A 27,122-nucleotide genomic window follows, 5' to 3' on the forward strand; every position below is an offset into this window, starting at 1 on the left:
ACAGTATATCAATTAAGGTGGGCTATTATCAGCAGGAGAAAAAAAAACTTTTGTAGTGTTAATCAGAATGGCCCATTTCCAACAGTTGACAAAAGGGGGGAGGGGAGAGAAGAGAAGAGACGAGAGAGAGGGCTCAGTGGTTTGAGCATTGGCCTGCTAAACCCAGGGTTGTGAGCTCAATCCTTGAGGGGGCCATTTAGGGATCTGGGGCAAAAAAAAAAAAAAAATCTGTCTGGGAATTGGTCCTGCTTTAAGCAGGGGGTTGGACTAGATGACCTCCTGAGGTCCCTTCCAACCCTGATATTCCATATTTAAGGTGTGAGTAACGGGGGGGGGGGGGGGGGGGGAGGGAGAGAATAGTTTTTACTTTGTGTAATGACCCATCCACTCCCAGTCTTTATTCAAGTCTAATTTAATGGTGTCCAGTTTGCAAATTAATTCCAATTCTGCAGTTTCTCATTAGAGTCTGTTTTTGAAGTTTTTTTGTTGGAGAATTACAACCTTTTTCCCCTTACTGTTACTCACACCTTCTTGTCAACTGTTGGAAATGGGGCATCCTGATTATCACTACAAAAGTTTTTCTCTCCTGCTAATAGCCCACCTTAATTGATTAGTCTCGTTAGAATTGGTATGGCAACACCCATTTTTTCATGTTCTCTGTGTGTGTGTGTGTGTGTGTGTGTATGTGTATATATATATATCTTCCTACTGTATTTTCCACTGCATGCATCCGATGAAGTGGGTTTTAGCCCACGAAAGCTTATGCCCAAATAAATTTGTTAGTTTCTAAGGTGCCACAAGTACTCCTGTTCTTTTTGCCAATACAGACTAACACGGCTGCTACTCAAACCTGTTAAAAACTAGTAACTACTAAAACGGGGAGGGGGGGGGGGAGAGAGGAGAGAGAAGAGGAGAATAAAGCTACCAAAACTACAGTTAAAACCATTTATAACTGTGATCAGAGATGAGGACACTGAAGATTCTGACCCAGACCCTGTGGTGGTAAGGAACTGGAGATGTGGGTCTCCCCCCTCCCCTTGATTGAAGCACGAAGCAAGTCAAGGTGCATGCGCGGATCAACCGACACTTTCAAATTCTCTAACCCCGGGTGCACGGTGCGCATGCGTAAACCACAATGGAGTACAATAGGGACCATCACTCAAAGAAAAAAAACTGTCCCCCTTTGCTCTTCCTCATCTTTCCCTCCCATCAGTTCAGTTTCTCTTTGGTTTTATCCAAATGAGTTTGCATCAATTTAACTTAAAGCTGTGGTTTCTTTTAAAACTGATTTGGTTAAATCATTCCAAAACTAGAATGAGTGTCAACACAGGTTAACAGTGGCTTACTATGGTACAGCTTAAACAGATTCCTCATCAACTGAAGCAAGCCTGCTGTAAACTAAAAATAGCATCCACACAGCCTTTTGCACCACTCTGAGGTCACTTCAGTTAAACTGACATGACTTCCTTGCATAGATGAGCCCTTAGCTGGAAATGAGGAGAACCGCTACTACATAACCCAACTCTCCACGTGCTCCAGCAGACCAGGGCCCAAATTTACTTTTACTGCGTGTGATAGGTACCCAAGTTACAAAAAAGTCCAGTGACACTGCTACTTTTGGAGATTTGACATGCTACTTCGTCTCCCTATGCAGTACTGCAGCATATTAATGAAATTATTGAAGTAGGGATCGAAAACAAGAAAAACTACCATGTTGTTAGACACCCATGGTGTCTTCAACTCAGCACATGAAAGGCGTGTTTGGTTACCAAGGTCAACTGTATTCATCCCTACGCTTATAGCATGCTCTTCACTGTACTTGATAAACAATCCTCAGCACCCCGACAACTAGTTACTCCTGGAGAAGAGAAACATTAGCGACTTGCCTAAATCCACACACCGTGTCAGTGGCAGAGCTGAGATAGGAGCGCAAGAGCGCTGGACTCCCAGACCTTGCTCAAGTCTATGAAATCTTGACACCTCAACAACTACACGGTTGTTGCGTAATTAACACACACCAGTTGTTGACATGCCAACTTACAGCCAGGGAGAAAATACTTTTAGAGTAATGCTAATTTCCTAGCATTTGAAAGAGAACCTCACCATCCTCACTCCAGTCTTTCAATTTATGCTGCTTGTAGCTCTAAATCAGACTGAGCTGGAAAATAAAGCTTCTGGAGGCCTTTTTAAGAGAATTTTATTTTTGAGTGGTTCTTACAAAGATTGTTGCAATATGAAAGTCATTTGTTTGATAGAAATATCAAGCTGTCTTGTCAAACACACTGAAGTAACCCAAAAATATATTTCAGAGCTCACAGAGCTTAAAAAGAGCAAAGATTATATGCAACCAGACAAAACATATTTCTGCATTTTCTACTTATTCTTAGGCTTTGCTGAGTATCATTAAACTGTGCACACTACCTGTATTCAATTCAACTTGTCTCTGGAAATGCAGAGAGTGTTTTGTTTGGAACCCTAGACACACCTCACACAGTATTTACAAAGAAACTTTTACAGATACATCAATCAAAAGTTGCCATCAAGAAATAAAACGTTTGAATCCTCCCATTCTCATCAACTGTTCAGCATAAAACAAGCTGAGTAGCTGACCAAAACCAGATCCTTCAGTAGCCTTTTGAATTTTCCATTTATACAAAACACTAAATATATCCCTTCATAAATTCTATCAGATATTGACCTTTAACAGAGCACCTATATTTAGTGAAATGTAAAATGTAATTACTGCATTAAAAGAAAGGCTTGTGAAACATTAAAAATGTCATTATGTCCCATCTGCCTTTTACAGAAAATTCGTTTCTATGCGCTACTTCTCAGTTCCTACTGAACACCTTAGTAAATGTACAAGAATTACAAGGCAGAACAAGAAGTCAACAGCTTTGTACACAGTGGGAATGCTAGTTAGGGAGAATGAGCACACTGCATTCCTGCTTACTCAGTTTTTATTTTTTAAAGGTAACGGGAAGTGTACACAAAATGACATTAAACCCTTTCCTTTAGTTTTATCTAAATAAAAGATAACTCAATCTTCCTCCAAAAAAATAGTTATATACAAAACTGACGAAATCCATCTTCATCGTCGAACAGGAACCAGTAGTTGGGTTGCAGTCATGGAATCAGGGAAAAGATTGTGGTATGTTGGAAGAGGTACATATGCTGCTGTAATCATTTTACCTAATAAAAAGATAAAAAGATGTTTTTAATGTCTTGAGTCCATAATGAGAACTCAGGTCTTTAAGCAGCCTTTACTCACCTGCAAACCACCTTCCATGCAATGCATTGACAGCTGCAATGGCAGCAGCGATTGAAGGGCATTTGACGTACACATTGCCCTAAAATAAAAAAAAAACAGTGTTAGTCTCTGAGGTGCATGACAACTTCCCCCCCCAATTACATTGGTTTTTCACCATGTATGTTTGAAGGAACCTCCTATACACCTATTGGAGAACTAGCAACATCCGTGTCAGCAGGGATATTCTTAATTCTTGGGAAAAACAGTTACCCACTGTTCTTTGAGATGAATTGCTCATGTGCATTCCATTCTAGGTGGGTGTGCGCCCACGTGCACAGTTGTCGGACACTTTTGCCTTAGCGGTATCCATAGGGTCAGCTGTGCTGCATTCACACGTTGGTATATCAGGCGCCGGCAGCCGTACGCCCTCTCAATTCCTTCTTGCAGGCAACTCTGACAGAGGGGCAGGGCAGGAGGGCAGGGAATGGAATGGACATGAGCAACATCTCGAAGAACAACAGTTACGAAAAAGGTGGGTAACCGTTTCTTCTTCAAGTGCTTGCTCATGTCGATTCCATTCTAGGTGACTCAAGCAGTATACATGGAAGTGGGCTTGGAGTTCACAGTCTTGCGGCTTGCAGCACTGCTCTACTGAAGCCAGCATCGTCTCGAGCTTGTTGGGTAAGCGTGTAGTGAGATGTGAATGTGTGAATGGACGACTAGGTAGCAGCTCTGCAGATATCTTAAATGGGCACTTGGGCCAGGAAGGCCGCTGACTAGGCTTGAGCTCTACTTGAGTGAGCAGTGAATTGCCGGCAGAGGCGCCTTCGCCTGATCATAGCAGAAATGGATGCAGGCAGTGATCCAAGATGAAATTCTCTGGGTGGACACCGGACGACCGCTCATCCTATCTGCCACCACGACAAACTGAGTCAACTTGCAAAACTGAAACAAACAAAAGGAAGTATTTCTTCACACAACGCACAGTCAACCTATGGAACTCGTTGCCAGAGGATGTTGTGAAGGCCAAAACTATAACAGGGTTAAAAATAACTAGATACATTCATGGAGGATAGGTCTATTAATGGCTATTAGCCAGAATGGGCGGGAATGGTGTCCCTAGCCTCTGTTTGCCAGAAGCTGGGAATGAGCAACAGGGAATGGATCACTTGATGATTACTTGTTCATTCACTCTGGGGCACCTGGCATTGGCCACCGTCAGAAGACAGGATACTGGGCTAGATGGATCTTTGGTCTGACCTAGTATGGCCATTCTTATGTTCTGACAGTTTGGTCCTTTCAATGTAGAAGGCTAGTGTACTCCTGACGTACAGGGAGTGCAACCTACGCTCCTCCTCAGACTTATGAGATCCAGCCAGCGTCATCGGGGATGACACCGACAGGTTCATAAGTGTGCTGAACCAGTACTGGTGACGCCAAGCCGGGGCAATCCGGATAACCTTGGTCTTGTCCTGCTTGACCTTCATGAGGACCTTGTGGGGTAGCAGCACTGGTGAGAAAGCATACATCAGAGCCCCAGACCACAGGAGTAGAAAGGCATCTGACAGGGAGTCCCTGTTGATCCCCCGGAACAAGCAGAACAGGTGGCACTTCCTGTTCTGGCAAGTCGCAAACAGGTCCACACCTGGGGAGACCTCCACTTCTGGAAGATCTGATGGACCACATTGGGGTGGAGAGACCACTCGTGGCGAGATGAGAAGATTCTGCAGAGGCAATCTGCCAAAAAGTTCCTGGTTCAGGTGCACTTCATAAGATGAATGGCATGCTACACACAGAGGGCTTCCTGGCAAAGGGCTGACGACCTGGCTCTGCCTTGTTTGTTGATATAAAACATTGTCAGTCAGAACTTGAACCACCTTGCCTTGCAACTGGGACCGAAAAGCCTGGCAAACCACCCTGAACTCCCTGACATTTGTGGATGGAACGGTAGGCCCCCCCCGACCAGTAGCCTTGTGTACTGAACCCTCCCAGGTGGGCTCCCCATCCTAGGTCCAAGGCATTGGACACCAGAGTCAATGATGGGGATGGGGCCGCGAAGGGAACTCTCTACAAGACTGATGCAGGGTCCAACCTCCACGCCAGAGATGCCCGAACGTGGTCCAGCACCTTGATTACCAGGTCCAGGTCGTGCCTGTTGGGGATGTAGACCGACGCCAACCACGCATGCAGCAAGCGCAGCTAGAGCCAGGCAGGACACCACATAAGTACAGGCTGCCATATGAGCTAACAACCTTAGGCAGGTACGGGCAGTGGTGAACATATCTCCTCACATGGGAGATTACATCTGACATGGCTTGGAAGTGGGACTCCGGAAGGAATGCCCTTGCCCGTGTGGAGTCGAGAACCGCCCGATGAATTCTATCCATTGCACTGGTACAAGGATTGACTTCTTTAATTCACTAACAGGCCCAAGTTGCGGCATGTGGCTCGCACCAGACCGAGGCTGCTCTGCATGTGATCCCGTGATCTGCCCTTGATGAACCAATCATCAAGGTAAGGATAGACCTGGACCTCCTGGCACGTCAGGTAAGCGGCTACTGGGACCAGGCATTTTGTAAAGCCCCGCGGGGCCAAGGATAGGCCAAAAGGGAGCACCGCAAACTGGAAATGGTGCTGGCCCACCACAAAGCAAAGGAACCGCCTGTGTCCTGGGAAGATAGAGATATGGAAATAAGCGTCCCTCAAATCAAGAGTGGTATACCAGTCTCCCAAATCTAGGGAGGAAATGATGGAGGCCAGGGATACCATGTGAAATTTCAACTTCTTGAAGTATTAAGCTATCGCAGATCCAGAATGGGACATATCCAGAAGGCAAAAGGGGGGGGCTAAGGAAATAGTGGGAGCAGAACCCTTTCCCCCTCAGTTCCTGAGGGACCTCTTACACCGCCCCCAGTTGCAGTAGGTTGTTTACCTCCTGAATGAGGAGTTGCTCATGAGAAGTGTCCCTGAAGAGGGACAGGGAAAGGGGGGGGGGAGGGAAGGGTGGCCAAAAATTGGAGGGTGTAGAGTGATGACACGAAGTCTAACACCCAACGATCCGAGGTGACCCCTGACTAGGCTGAACGGAAATGCCGGAGATGGTTGAGGTAAAGGCAGCAGATCTGGGGAGCTGACTGGTGCGTCGCTCTTGGGTGCTCCCTCAAAACGACCACTTCTGGCCCCTGTGGTGTCTTGCGGGGCCAGGCTGTGCCGGTGAGCGGGAGGATGAAGGGTAGCAGCAACTAAAACCAGTGTCCCTTCTCCTTGCAGGTCCCTGCTGAGGCTACCAGTGCCCTGGCGACGGGAGTGGCCCGAATGTCCTTTAGACCGCGCAGCCTTGTGTCCGTTTGGTCAGAGAACAGCCCAAACTCCATAAACGGGAGGTCCTGAATAGAGGCTTGCATCTCTTGGGACAGTCCACCAGAGCCTCTAACTCTTGGGCTGCCTTCTGGGACATGAAGTCCTTAAACTTGAGGAGGGAGTTCCACAAGTTAAAATTATAATGCCTCAAAAGGGCTGGTAGTTTGCCACCTGGAACTGGAGACTGGCCATGGGAATAAATTTTGCATCCAAAAAGGTCCAGTTTCTTGGCCTCATTTTTGGGGGTGGATCTGGCCGGCCCCTGGTTGTCCTTTTCGTTGGTTGCTGATACAACCAACAACCACAGGTGGGTGTTTAAGTATTCAAAATCCCTTTGCGGGGACAAAATACTTCTTTTCCGCCCTCTTGGAAGTGGGCGGGATGGAGGATGGGGTTTGCCAGATGGTCTTGGCAATATTCAGGACCCCTTCATGCACCAGGAGTGCAACACAAGCAGGGGTGGACGCAGAGAGCACACTGAACAACATGTATAACTGCTCCACCATTTCCTCCGCCTTAAGGCCCAAGTTGGCAGAGCAGCACTTGATGCTCTCTGAAGTAATCCAGAGGGCTAGCCCAGGAAGGCCCCGCCGCGTCTGGAGAGGAGGATGACTGGACTACCGGAGGAGGGCCCGCGGCATCTTTCCCCGCTGGGAAAAGAGGTCTCGGGGTGGGCATCTGTTCCTCCACCGCAGCGCCCACTGGTGCATCCTGAACTTGTGCTGACTGTGGTTTGTCCGATGCGGAGACAGAGGACTGGCGGGACTGGGGCATTGGCATAATGGATATGCCCAAGGGGTTCCAATAGGGCCATTGTGTCGACCACTGGCCTTGCTGCCAGGTCTGCATCACCACAGCAGATGCACCTTCCGGAGCCCAGCCGCAATGCTGTGTAGGCGAGGGGCTGAACTCTCTCTCCATGCCAGAGAAGTCCTCTTCCTCCAGAGACCAGGGTGGGGCCGTCAAGGCTGGGGTCTGGCGGCTAACTACCACCACGGGTGACTGGTGCCTGGAATGGTCCAACCAGTGTTGGGAGTAAGGGGAGCAGCGCCAAGTTGGGGAGCATCCCCAAGGTCTTGGTGAGGGTCAACTCTAAGATAACCGGTCTCTCTCTCTAGGTGAGTCCCAGTATGAGGGCGGAGACCAAGAACGCGGTGCCAGTGACCTATAGAAGCGAACTGATGACTTGGGCCTACGTGGAGACCAATGGCGTTGCAACACAGGGCTCTGCCTTAGCTCCAGAGACCAACGGCGCTCGCTTGCCTTCTGGGAGGCCCTCACAGCAAGCCTGCCCTTGTAGGGAGCCTTAGCCGGGTCCATCATCACACGTGGCAACAGCGAGAGCGCTTGTTGTTCTCCGGGCACCGGGAGCTGAGAGGGCATTGACTGCGCCATCAGCCTTGGTCCCCTACTGCTCCCTGGAATCGGTGGCAGGTCCCTTAGGGGGGTACTACTCGCCAGGGCAAAGCCCCCTGGAGGCTCCAATGTGGGTGGGTGGGCGGGCCAAGCAGGGTCCTTTGCCCAACACCCCTTGATCTGGCTTGTTCAGTGTCAAGTCCCTCTTCTTGGGCACTGGCGAAGGCGAAGAGTGCCTGGAAGATGATGGAGGTGCGCTACATGCCGAAGCCAAAGCACTGGGTGCTGCGTCCGGCCGTGCCGGCTTCAAGGCTGTGCAAGATCGGCCTCCATGAAGAGGACCCTCAAGTGAATATTGCGTTCTTTCTGTGTCCTGGGACAAAAGTTCTTACAGATGTGACACTTCTCTTTTAAGTGGGATTCCCCATGGAACTTCAAACAGCTGCCGTGCAGGTCAGAGCAGGGCTTAAAATTCAGAGACCTGGGCACGCCCCGCCTGGGGCAAAGTCCCCGCTGGACTCCTAACTAACTACAACACTTTACTTACTAAACTATTAAAAACAAACTATTTACAGCTATAGTGCAGAGATCAAGTAGGAGAAAAACTGCATGAGCGGTAAGAAGGAACCGGGCCGGCGGCGCCTGATATACCAATGCACTCCAGAGAGTGCCACAGCCGACCCTATGGATACTGCTAAGGCAAAAGTCTCCGACAACTGTGCACGTGGGTGCGCATACACCTAAAATGGAATTGACATGAGTAAACACTCAAAGAAGAATGTTAATTGCTAATTCATAACTAGCACAAAATAAAAACTAAAATAATGGATGCTGTTCATTGTAGACATGCACTACCAGACTAAACACTTCTTCAGCATGAAGATACAGTAACTCCCAAAGAAGGATCGAGACCAGGCAGTACTCAAAACAGGAAGTAGCATATAACAATACACTAGCTGTGGCCTTTGCATAAAGCTTTTTACTTCAATTTTTTAAAAAGTTGCCTAACCCTTTTCAGTTACTTCTTGGAATACACCGTTTAAGAGCCAAACAACCCCTCCTTCAGGATAATCACTAAGTTCTACAAATTACTGCCAACATTTCAAGGATAATGCTTTAAGTTAACCTGTGGAGATATTCTGTTGGTTTAAAAAAATAATAAGTTCACGGAGGATTGTGAACAATCCCTAAGATTGTCAGGGACACAATCCTACGCTCTGGGTGTCCCTAAACCTGATTCCCAGAAGCTGGGCGTGGACAACAGGGGATGGATCACTCAGTAATTGCCCTGTTCTATTCATTCCCTCTAAAAAAATCTGGCACCAGCTGCAGTCAGAAGACAGGATACTGGGCTAGATGGACCATTACTCTGACCCAATATGGCCACAGTGTTCTTATGTAAGTACATGGTTGAATTTTCACCCACAGCTCCTAATCACATCAGAGCTTCATGGGAGCTCAGTGCCTCGAAAAGTGAGGCTGCTAATACAAGTACTTCCTCACAGATGTAGGTGCCTAATTTTAGACTCGCAAAAAATGGGGAGGAAAGACTAGGGAGAAGTGCAAGGGTCCTAGGAAGGCTTTGGAGGTGGGGTGAATAGGGTAGACTAGAGTCTTATTTGCATTAACCATGGATGAAGTTTTCTACTTCTAAAATTACACACTAGTCCAGCTAATATCCAAAAAAGTACAATACTTAAAAAAAAAAAATACAACTTAAAAAACCCAGTGCTGGAAAGTCTGGAAACAAACAGATAAGGGATCCCAGTCAGTTTTCTGCTGCCATATAATCTATTCTACATAGCTGAGGTCATCAACTTGTGGCCTGGGGCCCGGAGCCAGCTTACCAGAACATTTTATTTGGCCTGTCCATAGGCAGGGTCGCAGTCCCAGAATTATTATTTTGTTTTAAGAGCTGGTTACTGAGGACACAGTTTTAGTGAAGCTGCTCATGCCTCACACTGTTCTACTTGGCTCCACTTTCCTAACACAGACTCCAACTCTACCCCCCTGCACCCAGCTCCAGTTACTGCATTCCCATCAGCTGATTATTTGGGAGCTGACAGCCAATCAGCTTCTGGCCAAACCTCCACCCCAGCAGTAGCAGGGCACACCTCCGCCAATGGGAGGACGAAACCAGAGCTGGGTGGCATGAGACAAAACCAGAGCCTGTGTCAATGGGGAACAGGGCAGGAGCCCATAAGCTCAGATGCAATGACACTCATTGGCATAACCACCTCTGTCATTCACATAGGGGAAGGTCACCACCCTATGACACCCAGCTCTGGTTACTGCCTTGCCATTGGCTCCCAGCTCCCACAGCCAAATTGTGGACAATCTCCCTCCACCCTCAGCCTTGGGCACAGCTCTGCCAGTAGAGAGTTAATAACCAGAGCTGGGTGGCTTAATGGCAGAGTGCCTTCACTGCTGGCATGATGGATGGATGGGCCAAATTTGAGTGGCATAGAATCATAGAATATCAGGGTTGAAAGGGACCTCAGGAGGTCATCTAGTCCAACCCCCTGCTCAAAGCAGGACCAATCCCCAGACAGATTTTTTTGCCCCAGATCCCTAAATGGCCCCCTTAAGGATTGAACTCACAACCCTGGGTTTAGCAGGCCAATGCTCAAACCACTGAGCTATCCCTCCCCACATGCGACACAGCATGTGGGCTCTGCCTCTCATGGTGGAGCCCGTGACTACTACAGAGTGGAGGCAAAGTCTGGGAGCAGCAGAGAAAAAAAAAATGTTAAGAGTTTATTTTCCATTATTTTCATTTATTAAACCCCAACTCTTCTACACACTGGAAGAAAGGTTAGTGAAATATTTATGTTTAAACTTTTTGGATTTAAGAGTGCTATAAGGGGCTGTTATATTTAAGAACATTTCAGTTTTACACTCTTAATACGTGGTTTATTGTAGGTTAACATGCTGTATTGTACCAAATGCAATATTTGTTATGCAATATTAGCCTCTTAAAAAGACGTATGGCCTGTCAAAGGGTTTTAGTGGATTTAAAGCTGCCCATTCCTGCTACATATGTTTATACCATGCTCCTCACCATAGTATCTGAGTGACTAATCAAGGCCGTGTTTATTCCTTGACCGCATAATGCAAATATTAAACACCAGAAGAGATTATTATGATAATCTGACCACCTGCATAACACAAGCCAGAGAATCTCATCTAGTAATTCAAGTCTAACCACCACATGTGGGACTAGAGCATATTTCGTAGGGAGATTTCAAAGGACAGAGAATCCACCATCTTCCTGGGTAGTTTGTTCCAATGGTTAATGATCTGCCTATAGCTGCTTCTTGCTTTCCAGCTTTCCCCACATGAGGGAGTTAATCTGATTACAATGCACTGGAGCCAAGCCACAGGAATCAGAGACAGAGTCTGGTAAACTAGGCTGCCTGGAAAACAATGCAGCAGTCCAAGGCCAGAAGCCAGGAAAGAATATTCTGAGTGGGGCTAGACAATGACAGGAGCCAAAACTTGGGAAGAAGAGCTGGGCCATCTTGAGAACCTAGGGAAAACTCATCCTCAAAAATAAGCAATGGATTTTACATTGGAGTATTTTCATCTATGTGCCGTAGCTGAGCGAGGACAGTTATGAAGGGTATTTCACGGTGACAGAATAAATTAGCACTATAATGGAATTTGGTCCTGTTGTGCTGCAGAGAACAAGAAGAGGAACACGATGGACACAGAAATGCCATGTAATAATCCAACAATAGAGAGATGTCATAATTTCATGACCACTATGTGACCTGGTCAGTGAGGTGAAATTATTGTATGGCTGTAGTGTAGCCTGTCTCTGTATTTGCACTACCTTTCCTAGCACACGTAGGAAGGCATTTTAGTCTTGCCAAGGAAGTTGCCAGGCCACGTGAAACTTCACGGAGATTCTGACTTGATTGTCAGGTTTGGATTATAACTAAGTCTACATTTTAATCCCGGGTATTTTTAGTAAAAGACATGGACAGGTCACAGGCTGTAAACAAAAATTCGTGGCCCATGACTTGTACTATATACCCCTTACTAAAACTTGTGGAGGGAAGGGTGCTCTGGGGGGCACCATGGGTGAGAGCAGCGTGTGGCCCAGCACCCCCACTGCTGCTGGGGGGTAGGCAGGGCTTGCAGGCTCCCTACCTGGCTCTCGGAAGCAGCCGGTATGTCCCTGTGGGCCCTAGGCAGAGGTGCAGGCAGAGGGGCTCCGCGCACTGCCCCCGCCCCAAACGCCTGCTCCACAGCTCCCATTGTCCGGGAACTGCAGCCAATGGGAGTTGTGGGGGTGGTGCCTGCATGCGAAAGGAACATGCAGAACCACCTGGCCAGGCCTCCACCTAGGTAAGCACCGCCCAGAGTCCTCACCCCTCCCACACACCAACCCGCTGCCTCAGCACTGAGCCCCCTCCTGCACCCAAACTCCTGCTGCTGGTGGTGGGGGAGGGGTGCAGTGGCCCAAGACTGCCACAGCAGCAGTCGGTGCAGCTGGCCTGAGGGCTGCCCAAGCTGCTCAGGCAGCCCCCAGGCCAGCCACAACAGCCGCTGCAGAAGTCACAGAAAGTCATGAAATCCATGACTTCCGTGACAGACTCGCAGCCTTAATTATAGCAGATGGGATCCCAAGCACTTCAGAATGACTCACTCCAACTACGTGGAAAGTCAGCACAAAGAATGCCAAATGTTAACCTGCGGTACCAGTGGAACCACATGTTTTAGTTCTGTTACTGACTGAGACGGGAAGGGCTATGACTTTGGGCATATGTAGATTACCCGTGGCAAGACAGAGGACTCATTTGCAACACTGCCATCAAAGACCAGTAGTTTGGGAATGGGACTACTTAGTGCCTGCTGTGGAGCATGAGGGGATTGGATTGAGTCTTGACCCTGGGGTGTTGCATATAGGCTGGCACAAAGATAGAACAGCCTCAATTCGATACCCTCATGTGCCAGAACCAAGACAAATGAGCACATAGGTGGTTATCCCATGTGCTGGGGAGCGTGAGCTACATATCAACTTGGGCTTCAGCACGTGGGATAACCACCTATGTGCTGATTTCCCTCTGTGCTGGCCACAATGCTTTCTTCTTGGCATTGCGGAGTTTGCAATCTTGGAACCGGAGGATGGAATGTTGCTATCTCTGGTCTGGGAGGCAAGAGGTCCTGGGGAACTATGGTGCTATTTTCTTTTTTCCCCTCTCAGTATAGAGGAAGAGTGCCTCAGAATCAAATCCGAGACTGTATTTGGCCCAAGCTATCAAGGCCTTCTCAACACTGTATTCCATCTTCCTTACATCTGAAAGTTTGCAAGTGAGGCTACGGAATTGGGCCAGACTCCAGACCCATTTTGGAAGTTTACAGGGCTTCCACCATCAGGACGGAATGGAATCTAAACTCATGCTTTTTTCTCAGAGCTTGAATCCCAAACAGGGAGAAAAAAAGAAGCCCAGCTGACTACCTTCACCCAAATAATTCAAGCATGGGCCATGGAGGATCTGAAACAGGACAATCTTTGAATCCCACACCATTAAGTAAACTAAATTAGTGACTAAACTAAATGGTAAAAGCTTTTCAAATTAAGATGTCAAAAAGCAAAGGAATTTTATTTTTTATTCCCACTTTCTGTTTCAGCAACTGGAAGTAAGATGCAGGTGTCCACATCCCTTTACACAGTCTCACATAGCTTGAGGCAATGGGGGAAGAGGGTCCTCCTAAGGGTGGCCTTTCTCAGAGGGTTCTAGCTTGTGATCTGTGCAGTAATATCCGCAAGAACAGGAACCTGTGATGAATACTCAGTTCACATTTCCCTAAAAGTCTTTGTTTTAAGCTGTCTGCAAAGTCAGGCAGACCCCACTGCATCAGTTCACATTCTGTTCACTTTGGAATATTCTTCTTCACAGTGGTAAGGGCAGGTTTTTTTTGAAGGTGATAGTTTGAATTCTGGAATGCAATTCCATGGTAAGGGTGAGGTTCTATCCCAAATTCCAAGGCATTCTGGAGTTCATGGTAGCAACACACACATGAAATAGATCCCATGAACAGGTAATAGTAAGATTTGGTAGGAAGTATAAATCTGGTGAGGTGAGTAATTAACAACAAATTGGTTGCAGGATCCAACTTTCTTACTTTATATCTCCAAACTATTTTTTTTTTTTTTTTTTTGAGGCTGCAGAATTTTGTTTCCCCTTATCTGCCAAGAGCTTTTCCTCGACTCTACTGAAACAATCATTGATAAAGTTGTTGTGTTTGGGGATAAAGTGCAAACTACTGCCTTTTAAACCCCCTCCTCCAAAGTTATCCAGTAACATCTGAGTAGACTTCCCCTCACCCTACCTGACAGCAGCCTCACTGGCATATAAGGGTACAAAAATTATGGAGTGTACTGCACTAATATCAGCTACATTAACCCAGGCTGTTTCACTGACATAATTCAGTTCAGCTTTAAATTACGTTGTTAGAATCCAACTAGATTTTAGGTTATGCTTGGAGCTGTCCAGTCACTATCTTCAATAACGTTTCTCCTCCTCCTAAAAGGAGGAGAGATTAGTTAACTAGTCAGCCAACATCCCCATATCAAGGGAAGGGTTTTTCAAGCAACAAATGAACCCCACAGCACTTATGTAGAGAGAACTTCCTGCCCCAGGGAGAAGGCATTAGCCCACTGTTTCCATACAGAAGGCACATCATCCCCAATGGTTTACCAGCCAGGGACACACTGGGCCATCCCACAGTCCACAAAGGAGACAACAGTTTCTGTATTGCTAAAGAATTTTACACCGTGGTGTTAGTGTATTTTTCAGGTAGATTACAGACTGGAGTATGCTATTCAATGAACTCTCAATAAATATCACCAGTCTGAAACAAACTAAAGCTACCCGGTAGAGGGGTTCTCATTACAGCCCAAATATACATTTCTGCAATATTTTAATTTGACTGTTTTGTAGATCCACAAGAACATGGTAAATTCTGAGTGAGAAGTCTTGTAACTATAGAAAATTGCCCATCGACTTACAAAAGTAGATAATTAAAATAACTGCTGGAGTGACTCTTGCTCAACTGCATTCAGCAATTTAGAAGATTTTTTTTTTTAAATTAAGACATTTCTATTCACATCAACACAATTCTAACACTTGCAAAACAGCTCTGACAGTGACAACTTGGAAAGAGGTTCTAAAATTTCTTTAGTACCCCTCACAGGACGTACCTGAGCTGAATTTTTGTCTACATAAATGTGGATAACTCCTCCATGTTTGTTACATTCCTCAATAACATCATCCTTAATTTCTGTATCCCAGCCAGCTTCTTCTTCACTGCAAAAGGAAAAATTCAAACGTGAGAACTTTGAACAAAAACAAGATCACACCTATAAAAAACTAATGTTCACACTAATCCCACTAAAGTCAGAAACAAATGTGTAATAAATGGAAATAGACAGCAGGTAACTTACGTTTGAGGGTTAAACATATTGGAAAGCTGGAAGCACTGTGTTGCAAGTGGTTGTACAGAAGCAGCTGCAGCCAGAACTATTTAAAGAGAAAGCGACAAGTTTTTCTGTCATGGAAGAAAAAAGTCTTTTACATAAAATTAAATTTATAAGTAAGGCTTTTTCTGTCTGTACTTCAAAGTCATAGAACCACAGGACTGGAAGGGACCTCAAAAAGTCACCAAGTCCAGTCCAGTCCCCTGCACTTTGGCAGGGCCAACTAAACATAGAGCATCCCTGACAGATGTTTGTCCAACCTGTTTTTATCATATTCAGTTACAACATTAATATTTTTAATCAGGTGCAGAAATCAAAAGCATAGAGAAGTGAAGTTACATGCCTAAGATTAGACAAGAAATCTATGGCAGAACTGGAAATAGAATTCACTGTGTTCAGAACCACAGTTCTTGATAAATTGCCCCCACAAAACCAAAAACTTACTCACTCTTACCTGATGGTAAGAGATTTGTTAAAATAATTCTTGGGAGCCACTCTGATTAACGTACCTAGATAAACTTGGAACCCAGACATACCTACTCCCAGCCTTGTGCTTTAACTAGAAGACCAACACTTCTGAATAATTGTAATTACTCCAGCAACTTACAAGAAATCAAAACAAAGTGTCTGAAGGAGATGCAGTTAACTTGAAACCAATCAATTTCAAAACCGGAGTTAAAAGTAGATTCTTGTACTATACTTTCAAGCCTTCCCAGATAATTTCTTGTTTCAATCAAGCATTTTCCTATATTTAATGAATCTCCCCCTCTGAGGTATTATAGGAAACAGCAAGTAAAAGCTTAGACAGCAGTAAGATTTTTTTTTAACCTGATTGGGTCTGTCTAAAAACAAACTGGAATTCACTGACATTTGATGCATGTTAGAACACAGAAAATGCAGTGTGCCACTGGAATGCATGCGAAAGACAGAATCTCAGAACTGTCCCACTTAAAAACCAGTGCAGTTTAGAACTATTAAAACTATGCCTAAATTCAGTTATTCATGATTATATTAACCAATTTAAACAAAAACAGAAGTAACCTTATATCTTTGAAAAGCTTTGCCCGTCCCAAGCATTCCAACAGGGAACTGCACACCCTGCAGCTCAATTTTAAGTAGAAGAGACAGTCTAATGTCTAAACCAAATGGCAGCTCCATATAGAGACAACAGCACCATTCACACTTATGGTGATAATGGAACCATGGACAGGCAATAACATACTCTGAAAATTCATTAATATATTTAACTAGTTATACTGTAGCAAAAATACAAAGTTTGCAGTAGGCTAGACAGGGTTAAATAGCAGTTTGGAAGCTTTTCTGAATAGTGAAAAGGGAGGATATTGACATTTTACCTGTAAGTTACTGAATGTTACAGTACTGTGCTAGGAATGGTTATGTCACAGCTTGAATAAAACCGAGCGATCAGTAGACTTTCAGTATGGCTGACTTATAATAGCCAATTAAATAATTGCCCCATTGTAAGTTGCTATTTTAAGTTAATTGAAATTTACATTTTATTCAACATAAAAAGGAATAAAGAGTTCAGGTTATCATTCTGAGGCACAACTCCCTTTCTAGGTCTGTAGAAATTTTCAGATAAATAGTGGGGTTTTGTGACTTGCCCAAAGACATAATACATTCATGACTAATCTGGGAATAGAACCCAGGAATCCTAACTCCCAGTTCCCTTAGTTAACCCCTCCCTCTAAGATATATAGCTAGAAAAAAAAAAATAATTAAATACAGTTTAACAAGAGTTGTCTCTCTTAATAGTGCAAGATTTAGGGAGTGTCAGGAATACTAGGGTTAAGTGTTAGCTTTCTAAAGGCCGTATAGATACCAATAAAACAGCATTTCTGGGGTGCTGGAAGAACTTTCTACACAGATGTAAAGTACTTCTGGTGCAAAGAACCCACACTTGCAAACCCATTTGCCAACAGTTCATGTTAAATCCAACCGTACCTTCATTCTGCTGGGTAAGTCTGGTTTGCAAATCTAAAGAAAAAAGAATGTATAGAAAATTAAATAAAAGAACACTAAATACTAGATCTTAACTGCCCACCTAAATCTAGGTTGGACAAGATCTTCATGCAGATACACAACACACCCACTCTCCTTCTTTATCATTCTTCAGATAGGAGAAAAAGGTAGCTTCGTTCCTTCTAATTTATCACACGGGAGGTGCTCAGATATTAATGATTGGGAGGGCCTATAACTACTTAGATAAATATTCTCCAGAGAAGTAGTATTCAATTAATGGAGAGGAAGACGAACATGAAACTTCTCTCTTTGGTCCACACTCTTGCTTTACAATAATCTGTTCTACTTATCCTCTTGATAAAGTACAATTTGGCCACCAAAGTAGTAGAGAGCAGTTTTAACAAACATTATATATAAACTATTTCTGTATTAATAGTTTTATCTTCATTAGCTGAAATCTTCAATGTAATTTAACAATAGAGGTTATCGATTTTCATTTAAAAAAATACAAACAGAAGTTTCAGCTAGCAACCTTTTCCTGTAACAGAAGTCAATGCTGAAATATTACTTTAGTGCTTTCCAAGTTCAAAATAGTTTGAAAATATCTAAGTAAGCATTAAGGCGTAGTTATCCATTTTACAAATAGGGGAAATGAGGCAGAGATAACGTGACTTTAAGCATCACTAAGGAGCGCAATGTCATTGCCAGGATTAAATTTGATGTTAAAAGTACGCCTCTTTAAATCAGTAGGAATGGTAAACTGTGGGCTGCAAGTGATGTAAATGTAACTTCCAGCTTTCTTCCTCGTGCCCAGATCTTCCATTAATTCACACCACACACACACACAGGGAATTGTCAGACTTTAAATGCATGAGAATGCACATTTCAGAGAAGGGTGCATGAAATCTCAGATTTTGTTTTATTCTGTTGACTAGTCAGACACTATCTCCTCATGGGACAGTTTTTGTACACCTCTAATTATTTATGTCCAGTATCTGAAACTGGGCTATTGTGATAGGTGTTTGGGAATAGGTGACCAGAACTCTCAGTGGTCTAGGAGAATGATTTATGACTAGCATTTTCTGGATTAATTTGCTCTTCCAACCTATAACCAGACAGTGCACTCATTTCCTCTATACTCTGCCCTCATCAATACAGATATTCACTATAGGTCCATATACGAATTAGTCTCATTTTTATGTACAAAAAATGTATTAGAGTTAGACTGAGTAGTTTTGAGGATGCGTGTGTATTGTAGCTGGCTTTACGTTGAAAGTGTAAAGAGGTTTTAAGAGGTGAGGCATCCAAGTGTGTAGTTATGACACTTGTGTGAATGAAGGCTGCTTTACCTGAGTTTTAGAGATTTCATTCATTGGAAACGCAACGGATAAAGTAAAAAAAAAAAAAAAAAAACCAAGAAATTCCCAGGTTTCTAAATAAATATAGATCAGTGAAGATATTCACATGACAACTATCAGGACTGATCTGTACTATTCCTTCCCATGTCCTAGTGTCCACTGCAAAGTCCCAATCCCTTTGTGATCCCTCGCACAGCTTCTCACTGCACTTGCATCCCTTCACAATGTCCCCTGCATCACAAACCAGTTACTTGCCCAAAGCCCCAATGAAGATTAGGTCCTCATTGGTGCTGGAAGCTGTACACACCCCACTTAGGAGACCATCCAAAGGACACAAACAGACAAAGGATTGAGGGATAGAGTATTGTGCAAGTAAGTGAACATGGCAATTGTTATGTTTTTTGCTTTTTTAATATAACTATTTTAATGGTGACAGATTGGATGGGGAAAAAACTGGAATGGAGATAAGAGTAAGAGAATAGAAAAAGTAAGGGAAATGGACAGTCACAGTTCCTCATCTGTTTAGCCACGATCAGCAGCCAGGGTTTTCTAGGTATCACAGCCAAAGTGCGTCTTGAGGAGGACAGAGTTGAAGGGTGATATAGTAGTAGCTCTTATCTGGGAGTCTTCCCCATGCATAAGGAGCTATTTGGGAAAAAGCACCGAGATGTTTGATGGAGAAACTCACTGGATGGTAAAAGGCAGGAATGTAGATGAAATAAAGGCAGATGTCACCACTGCTGTAAGTTGCTAGATCAGTTAGGTAGGGCAAAACTAAGTTGTGAATACACAGAATACACTTTAATTGTCTTAAAGATAAAGAAAAGTGTGTGTATAATGTGGAGTTGAAAGGTGAAGACAGTGGAGGGTCCTGAAGAAAGCTGATGTGGCCAGAGCAATGAGTCAGAAAGATGACCTTAGCAACGTTTTGCATGGATTTTTCAAAGGTAAAGTTGTAGTAGTCAATGCTAGACAAGAGGAGGTTGCAAATGTCAAGACATAGGAAAGAAGCATGTGGTTGAGAGATTTACATGCACAAATGGAGAAGGTTGGATCTTTGACGCGTAATACACAAGAAACTAGATTTAGTCACGACCTGCATGTGCAAACCCAGAGGTCAGTCGAAGACATCCAGGTTACAGACTTGAGAAGGTGGCACAATGGTATGATTGTACACCATGAGAGAGATCAATAGCTCAGTTTGGGACTCGTTGACTTTAAACCCTGCAACTGACATCCATGAACAGGAAATGTCAAAGCATTACTCTGGTAATTCCACATTAATAGGATACTACTGATCAGTGCCTAACAGCACAAAAAAAGTTGTTTCTCCACTCCTCTCAGGAATTTTGTATCGGAGAGAAGCAGTGAGGACTCAGATTGTTAAGAATTATCTAATCCATTGGTTCTCAAACTAGGGCCGCTGCTTGTTCAGGGAAAGCCCCTGGCGGGGCGGGCCGGTTTGCTTACCTGCCACGTCCGCAGATTCGGCCAATCGTGGCTCCCACTGGCCACGGTTCGCCACTCCAGGCCAATGGGGGCTGCAGGAAGCGGTGCGGGCCGAGGGATGTGCTGGCCACCTTTCCCGCAGCCCCCATTGGCCTGGAGCAGCGAACCGCGGCCAGTGGGAGCCGCGATTGGCCAAACCTGCGGACGCAGCAGGTAAACAAACCAGCCCGGCCTGCCAGGGGCTTTCCCTGAACAAGCGGACCGGCTTGGAGAACCACTGATCTAATCTGTACAATGCACTAGTAAACGTATTACAGTATATTTGCAAAACACAGCGCAATTTGAACCACATGTCAAAATAAATGAAGAATACTTTGTGATACGTCATTCTTATTTATGTTTGTTTGCTTGTAGATTTGCAGAGTTCAATCATTCAACATGACTGGGAGCCCTGCTGTGAACTACTACAGTTCAAATGTTAAGTCACAAGATATAAAATATTTTCACCTCCCCATAAGCTATAAGCATGCTAAAAATAACATGCCAAAATAAATGGATTATCAAATTCTTACCTGCCACAGCACCAAATGCTAAAGATCCACTCATCTGCAGAGCCTGTTGTGCAGCTGGGGGAATCTGCAAACCAGTACCTGTAACAGAAAGTACTAGTCTGAGTTCTTCACTTGGTAAGTGGTCTAGGAATAGAAAGCTTAAGAAATCTTAGCGTTCTCAAACATTAAAGGAAGTGAAATACTTCCTACTAAGTTAACTCCAATATTTTTACACATAATCTATATTACCACACTTACCCTCTGCAAGTCTTGCCATCAACTGTAGACGACCAGTTGTTCCCAAGTCAATTCCAGTCCTTTCCAGTTCATCACTGTCCAAAAATGAACTAGCACTGGAAGCATCAGTGCGTTCTGTTACATGACCTACTTTCATTGGCCTGCCAGCTAGCTCAAATCCATTTAGTTGTTCCAAGGCTTTTTTGGCACACTCTGAATCTGAGAACTGTAGAATTATACATGGTCAGTGTATAGCAAAGTACACAAGGTACTTTCTATCAAACGTATTATTTGTAAGAATATATATCCGAGATGCCTTTAACTTTAAAGAAGCAATTTATGGGTTTTTTGTTGGACAGAGGTCAGGAAGCACAGCAAACCCTGTTAATTACTAAACAGTAGAATATTCAGCTCTGGATATTTTCTTCTGCATATCTATTCAATTTTTTAATGCTCATCTTTTGTGGAATAGATGCCTAGAACACATTAAAAATTCCAACATAAATCAAGGCCATAGCTTCAGCTTTCCTCCAGTGAGCTGTTTCAGGACTATGATGAAGTCATTTTTCTTGGGTCTTGCCCTTGTCTTGTGATCTCAATTACTGTAGCATGCTTTACATGTAGTTATGGGCCAATCAAAGCTTCAGACAGTGCAGCATGCAGCTGCATGTCTACTTAGTCAGGTGTTAGCCACAGCATGCACATATAATAGTTATACAGTTGTGGTGATTCCCCCCGTTTGTTTCCATGAACAATAATCCATAAACGTGGCTAACAGCTGAGAGTTCTTCCTTCCACTATATATTACTGTGTCATTTTAAACACTGGATCCTAGTTCCCAGTTTTGAACATCTGGGCCTGGCTAGAAGCTGCTCTCCTCCAAAAGCCCTAGCCTCTGCCATTTGACTCTTCCGACAAAACCCAAGTCTGATGACCTTCGGGACTTTGCGCATGGCCTATTTCCACTCAAGCTTTTCCTTGAAGGGGTGGTGATATAGCTTACTGGGGTATTCGGTAATACTGGTCATGTGTGAGGTTTTTTTGTTTTAATTATTCATCTGTGATCGCCACAGAGACCACCAATCCAGGATTGGCAGGCAGACTAAAGAGACATAGCTGCATGCCCCAAGTGTTGGGATGGTCTAAAGTGAATAAAGTATTTCTAATATACAGAGTCATCTGTGTTGCTGTAAAAAAGCTTTAAGGAGCTGCAACACAAAGAGCTAGCTCGTCGTTGGAGAAAAGCAATCTGGTTACACAAAGCTCTTTTTTGTTTAAATCACATAGAAGCCATTTGAAGTCTTCTAATCTCAGTTTAAACCCCTGACTCTGAGTTTGTTTCTGCCCGGGCTCTGAAATACCCATGTTCAATCAGTTGGATTTTGGGTTAATCGACCTAACCCACAACTCTGCTAACTTATTACAAGTCAAAATCTTACCGTAATAAATCCATATCCTTTGGAGCGTCCAGTTTCACTATCCATCATCAGCTGAATGCTTTCAATCTAAAAAAATGAAAAAAAAAAAAAAAAAAAAAACAGATGATCACACATTGCATCCCATAAAGACAAATGAGCAGTTCAATTTAGCCTTCTCCCACGCAAGTTTTTTTGAATACATCGCAAGATATCAAACAATACAAGAACATAAAACAGCTGGAATAAACACATGGTACATAATGGAGCTTAAAAACTGTTGCTGGAAGTTTTACCAGCTGTGCCTTTTTTGAGTAAAAAAGTGTCTATATTAGCATAAAGGTAACTTGCAATTTACTTAAAAGTGAGACATGCAGGGTCCTCTGTTGAGTGCACCAAACAGCCTCAGTCAGGTATGTTCAATTTATTCTTTATGGATTATTTTAGGCTCCTCAGCCAGCCAATGACTTCCACTCAGATGTGACCTCTTAGCACAGGGGTTCTCAAACTGGGGGTCGTGACCCCTCAGGCGGTCGCAAGCTGTCAGCCTCCACCCGAAACCCCACTTCACCTCCAGCATTTATAATAGTGTTAAATATTTTAAAAAGTGTTTTTAATTTCTAAGGGGGGGGGAGGAGGAAGGGTCGCCCTCTGAGGTTTGCTGTGTGAAAGGGATCACCACTACAAAAGTTTGAGAACCACTGTCTTAGCACATACTATGATAGCACAGCCATCATCAATTGCTGATTGTTACATCAACTCAGATACAAGCAATTACAATTTTGTACAATGTATCAAATTATAAAATCATGTGAGAGTCTAGTCAGAGCCAACTAAAAAAAGAGGTATAAACATTGGAAGTCTTATATCTTTGCCTGCTGCTATTTTGGGCAGTGAACAGAATTTCACAAGTTACTGAATTTTGGGGGGGAAAAAAATCTGCAACCATAAAGTATTAGATGGTTATGCATACGTAAGGGGGCGTGGGGAGGGAGAAGAAAGTATAAAGGAGATTATTTTAAAAACCATATCTAAATCTACATTCCATTTTCTTAAGTCTTTCTTGAAGACTTCAACCCTATCCCTCCTGGCCTATACTATTCCTCTTACCAAAGCTTGATCGGGATAAAACAGCATGGATTCAAACACAATTAACAATTTCTTGCAGTTCTCTGAAGGATATTCTTTTAGCATGGCTGTAACTTAAAGGAATATATGTACTCAGATTTTATTTAATAGGCATCTGACCAGATATGACAGAAGTTAAGGGGTAAAGTGTCCCACCAAGTAATAAATACAGGCAGTACACAAAAATGATTTTTGAGAAGCCAGATACGCAGAGATGGAAGTAGGTTGCAAATTACATTCATTTGGTCTTTTTTAAAAAAAATACAGTACTCAGACTGTACTAGATTACTGCAGACATCTCTAAGAATCCTTATACACATACCCATCTGTAACTTTAATTTGTGTGTACAAAGGGACACATTTTAACAGTTTCATTATATATTCCATGCATAGTTAGCTTAGTGTTAACCAAAGATTTAGTCCATATTCGTACATTACAAGGAGTTTAACTATAAAGGTATGGTTATGAACTAGTATGCTATGAAAATAAGACTTTTTTTGCCCAGAGTACCCATAATTTCAAATTCTACTTGTTAATTTCAATAATGTGTTTAAATTTTATTTACTCCGCATTAGCAAGAACCTTTCCTAGAAAGGGTTATTTTGTTATAAGGGTTGCTATTACAAAAACTACTCTGACGAGATATGTTCAATTTGAAACAGTTAATTCAAAAAAGTGTGAAGTCTCATTTATTACACCTCCCTTGGAATTTCTGCCAAGGTCTGTTTTAGGATCACATAAAAGGAAGACTGTCTGATAGCTGGCGAGACACATGTGATCAAAGGTGAGTTTATGGTGGGAGAGACTAAAGCATGTTTGTACTACAAGAGGAAGGATCAGAGGAGAAAGGTGAGAGTAGGGATGAAAATGGTGGCAAGGAAGATCAGGAGACAGGATGAGAGCTGGAAGCGGTAACCGGAGGAGATCTCAGAAAAGGCAGAAGAAGTAAATGGAAGTGAGAGGAGGTCCCATCAGATTTCTAAAATTTTCTTTTGGAAGAAGTCAGCAAGATCTAGAGCAGAGTGGTAGAAAGGAGCAGGAAGTGGAGAAGAGGGTTTAAGGAGGGAGAGGAAAGCGGCAAAAAGCCATCCAGGGTTACCCAGACAGATGCCTGAAATGGGGAGGGGGGGGGGGGAAGCGGGAGGATCATAGACTGTTGGTCACAAATAAGATTCTCTGGTTGAGATAAAACTTGGGCTTAGTATGACTTCTGCTGGTATTTGATTTTGTTGGACATGTATCTTACTGGAGGTTTACGTAGTGAAAAGTTGTATCTTTTTCTTTTAGGGGAGAACACGCGACTCTTGGGGCCAGGATGAAGGATACAAATGGAGCCCAAGACTACATCATTCAAGCTGTTAGCTGCAACACAGAAAGCATCAGAAGAAATTTATATATACAGCTTTTAGAAACTCTGGAGTAGGTGGCTGACTGGATATTCGTGAGCTACTGAATGGTTTGTCTGGTATGTACAGGAGATAGATTGTTGCAACAATTTGAGATTCCACAGCTCAAAGGATCTTCCTGATTACCTCCTCAACCTCATGATCCAAAAGGTCACAAAGGAAAACATTTGCCTCAAAAGGGGAGGCAATAATAAGATCTGATAAACCATAGCTAGTTTTTAAGCACACAGAATTCCTTAAACATTAAAATGTGTCACCTAATCTTAGCTTGACAGGTTAGTCCCTGAATTCTCAGCTCTCCACATCACACCTACCTGTTCAATAAAAATGGTTGAGTATTATTGAAAATATCTTTATTTTAATACAAAATCCCTTATTTGATTTCAGATGTAATCAGAATATTTAACCCCTACTGGATTCATAAACACCCACATACATATGAGAACAGGAAGAGAAAATAATTTTTGTAGATGTGGAATTTATATTCAATCAGGATGCCCTTTCAGTCCTTTGCATTTATTATAGGAAACAGGATCTAAAATAAGAGTAATCGCAACGTGCACTTCATAACACCTCTGCCATCAATAAGAACTCACCCGACCAAATGGTTCAAAGATCCCACGAAGCATATCTTCAGTTATGTTGAAGTGTAATGACCCTACATACAATCTCATGGGCCCAGCACTGCCTTTCTGTAGGTTATTGGCCATTGCTGCTGCTCTGTTTTTCTCTGCCTAGGGAAAACAAAATTTCCATTGTCTGTAAGAGCCTAAGTAAAAAAATCTACTAAACTTAGTAAACTCACTAAAAAGTACAAGCTCTATAACTCCCAGTAAAAATGGCTTGAATGCAGCGTTTAATAACTTAAATGCTATGAAAAGTCCATGCTCTTGATTAGAATTATGCAACTAGAAATATGCTTCAAATGGAATGAATGAATTGATGTAGATTACTGGTTTCTCTAGTGAACAGAATGCAGTTTGCTTGTTAAATATGCATGACTTCTACATATAGGATACATACTATTGTATAAGTCAGTTAACATTCCCCTTCTTAGCCTTAATTCCCTCATCTACCCTCTACATTTCATTCTGTATTGATTTGTCTAGTTTTATTTAGACTCAGTTTTCTGTACCTGGCAATATTTATTAAAACTGAAGCAACCACTTCAGTTAAGGTTACAGAAATGTTTCAATTGTAACTCAATTTTCAGCTACTCAATCATAAAACAGGTGAAACAAGAATGGCGTTCAGCCATCCCTCTGAATTCTCTGGCCTTTGTGTGATTTGTGTTATCCCTCAACATAATTAACGGTAACAATATTAGTACAACTTCTGCATAAATATGGAGAAATCAATTTTGAAATGGAATATGTGTATCTCTGCAAATTAAGTAAGTCTCACTGAAATCAATGGTGCTTCAAGGATGTGTATATTACTTCTTGGTCAAGCAGCATATGCTGCAGTATAAATGTTACATAATTCTATGACTAGTATTCAACCAACCACAACTTACTTGCGATGCTTGTACTATGATTGGTACTCCCAGAACACGCTGTCCAGTTAGTCCTATTGCCAGAGGCACTGAACTAACATCAACAAATTCTACATAAGCAATTCCCTTGGAACGTCTTGAATTTCTATCAGAGATCATCCGCACATCACGAACCTACAAGAATGAAAATTTCAGGTTTATCATTAATCTCTATTTAGTGCAATTAACGTTTATATAGTTACTAAGGGACTTCATGAATATGTACATGAAGTTAGCTATTATTTGACTCAATACAAGATGCTTAATGATTTCTTAACGGTGTAATAATTCTATATAGACTAGATACATAGTCACACTACCTTCTAAACCAACACATCCCGAAAAATTAGCTTCATTAAAGTGATTTTTTGACTGACAATTTTGACATAAAACTGAAGGTAGTAAGGAAAAAGGGTTGTAGATTCCAGTTTGTCAAAACTGTTGCATCACTACAAATTTTCTAACAGCTCACCAGAACAGCTACCATATTAAAAAGGGACCTAAACTTAGAATTCCATCTTATGCTGCAGACCCACATGCAAAGATGACATCTTACTTTTTATTGCAACAATACACGGAGGACCTAATCAGAATTACTTCCATTG

At 43.1% G+C, this 27,122-nt stretch overlaps 1 protein-coding gene across 18 annotated transcripts in view; it reads right to left on the reverse strand.

The window, feature by feature from the left end:
* Positions 1-2,180: 2,180 nt before the first annotated feature.
* Positions 2,181-27,122, reverse strand: part of RBM39 (RNA binding motif protein 39) — a 49,440-nt gene continuing 24,498 nt past the window's right edge. For 16 of the 18 annotated variants that reach the window (XM_005310764.5, XM_005310765.5, XM_065565628.1 and 13 more), the window contains 10 exons: positions 26,500-26,652; positions 25,580-25,717; positions 22,473-22,538; positions 21,055-21,259; positions 20,818-20,895; positions 17,421-17,453; positions 15,423-15,498; positions 15,180-15,285; positions 3,272-3,350; positions 2,181-3,192 (listed from right to left, as the gene is read on the reverse strand). In XM_005310764.5, coding sequence (XP_005310821.1) covers positions 3,092-3,192; positions 3,272-3,350; positions 15,180-15,285; positions 15,423-15,498; positions 17,421-17,453; positions 20,818-20,895; positions 21,055-21,259; positions 22,473-22,538; positions 25,580-25,717; positions 26,500-26,652 — 1,035 coding nt within the window. In that variant the 3' untranslated portion in view covers positions 2,181-3,091. Of the gene's footprint in view, positions 3,193-3,271; positions 3,351-15,179; positions 15,286-15,422; positions 15,499-17,298; positions 17,454-20,817; positions 20,896-21,054; positions 21,260-22,472; positions 22,539-25,579; positions 25,718-26,499; positions 26,653-27,122 lie in introns of all 18 variants that reach the window. The other 2 variants (XR_010592222.1, XR_006175550.2) reach the window with 1 other exon arrangement.

Source organism: Chrysemys picta, chromosome 13 (genome assembly GCF_011386835.1).
Source record: "Chrysemys picta bellii isolate R12L10 chromosome 13, ASM1138683v2, whole genome shotgun sequence".
NCBI classification, from domain to species: domain Eukaryota; kingdom Metazoa; phylum Chordata; order Testudines; family Emydidae; genus Chrysemys; species Chrysemys picta.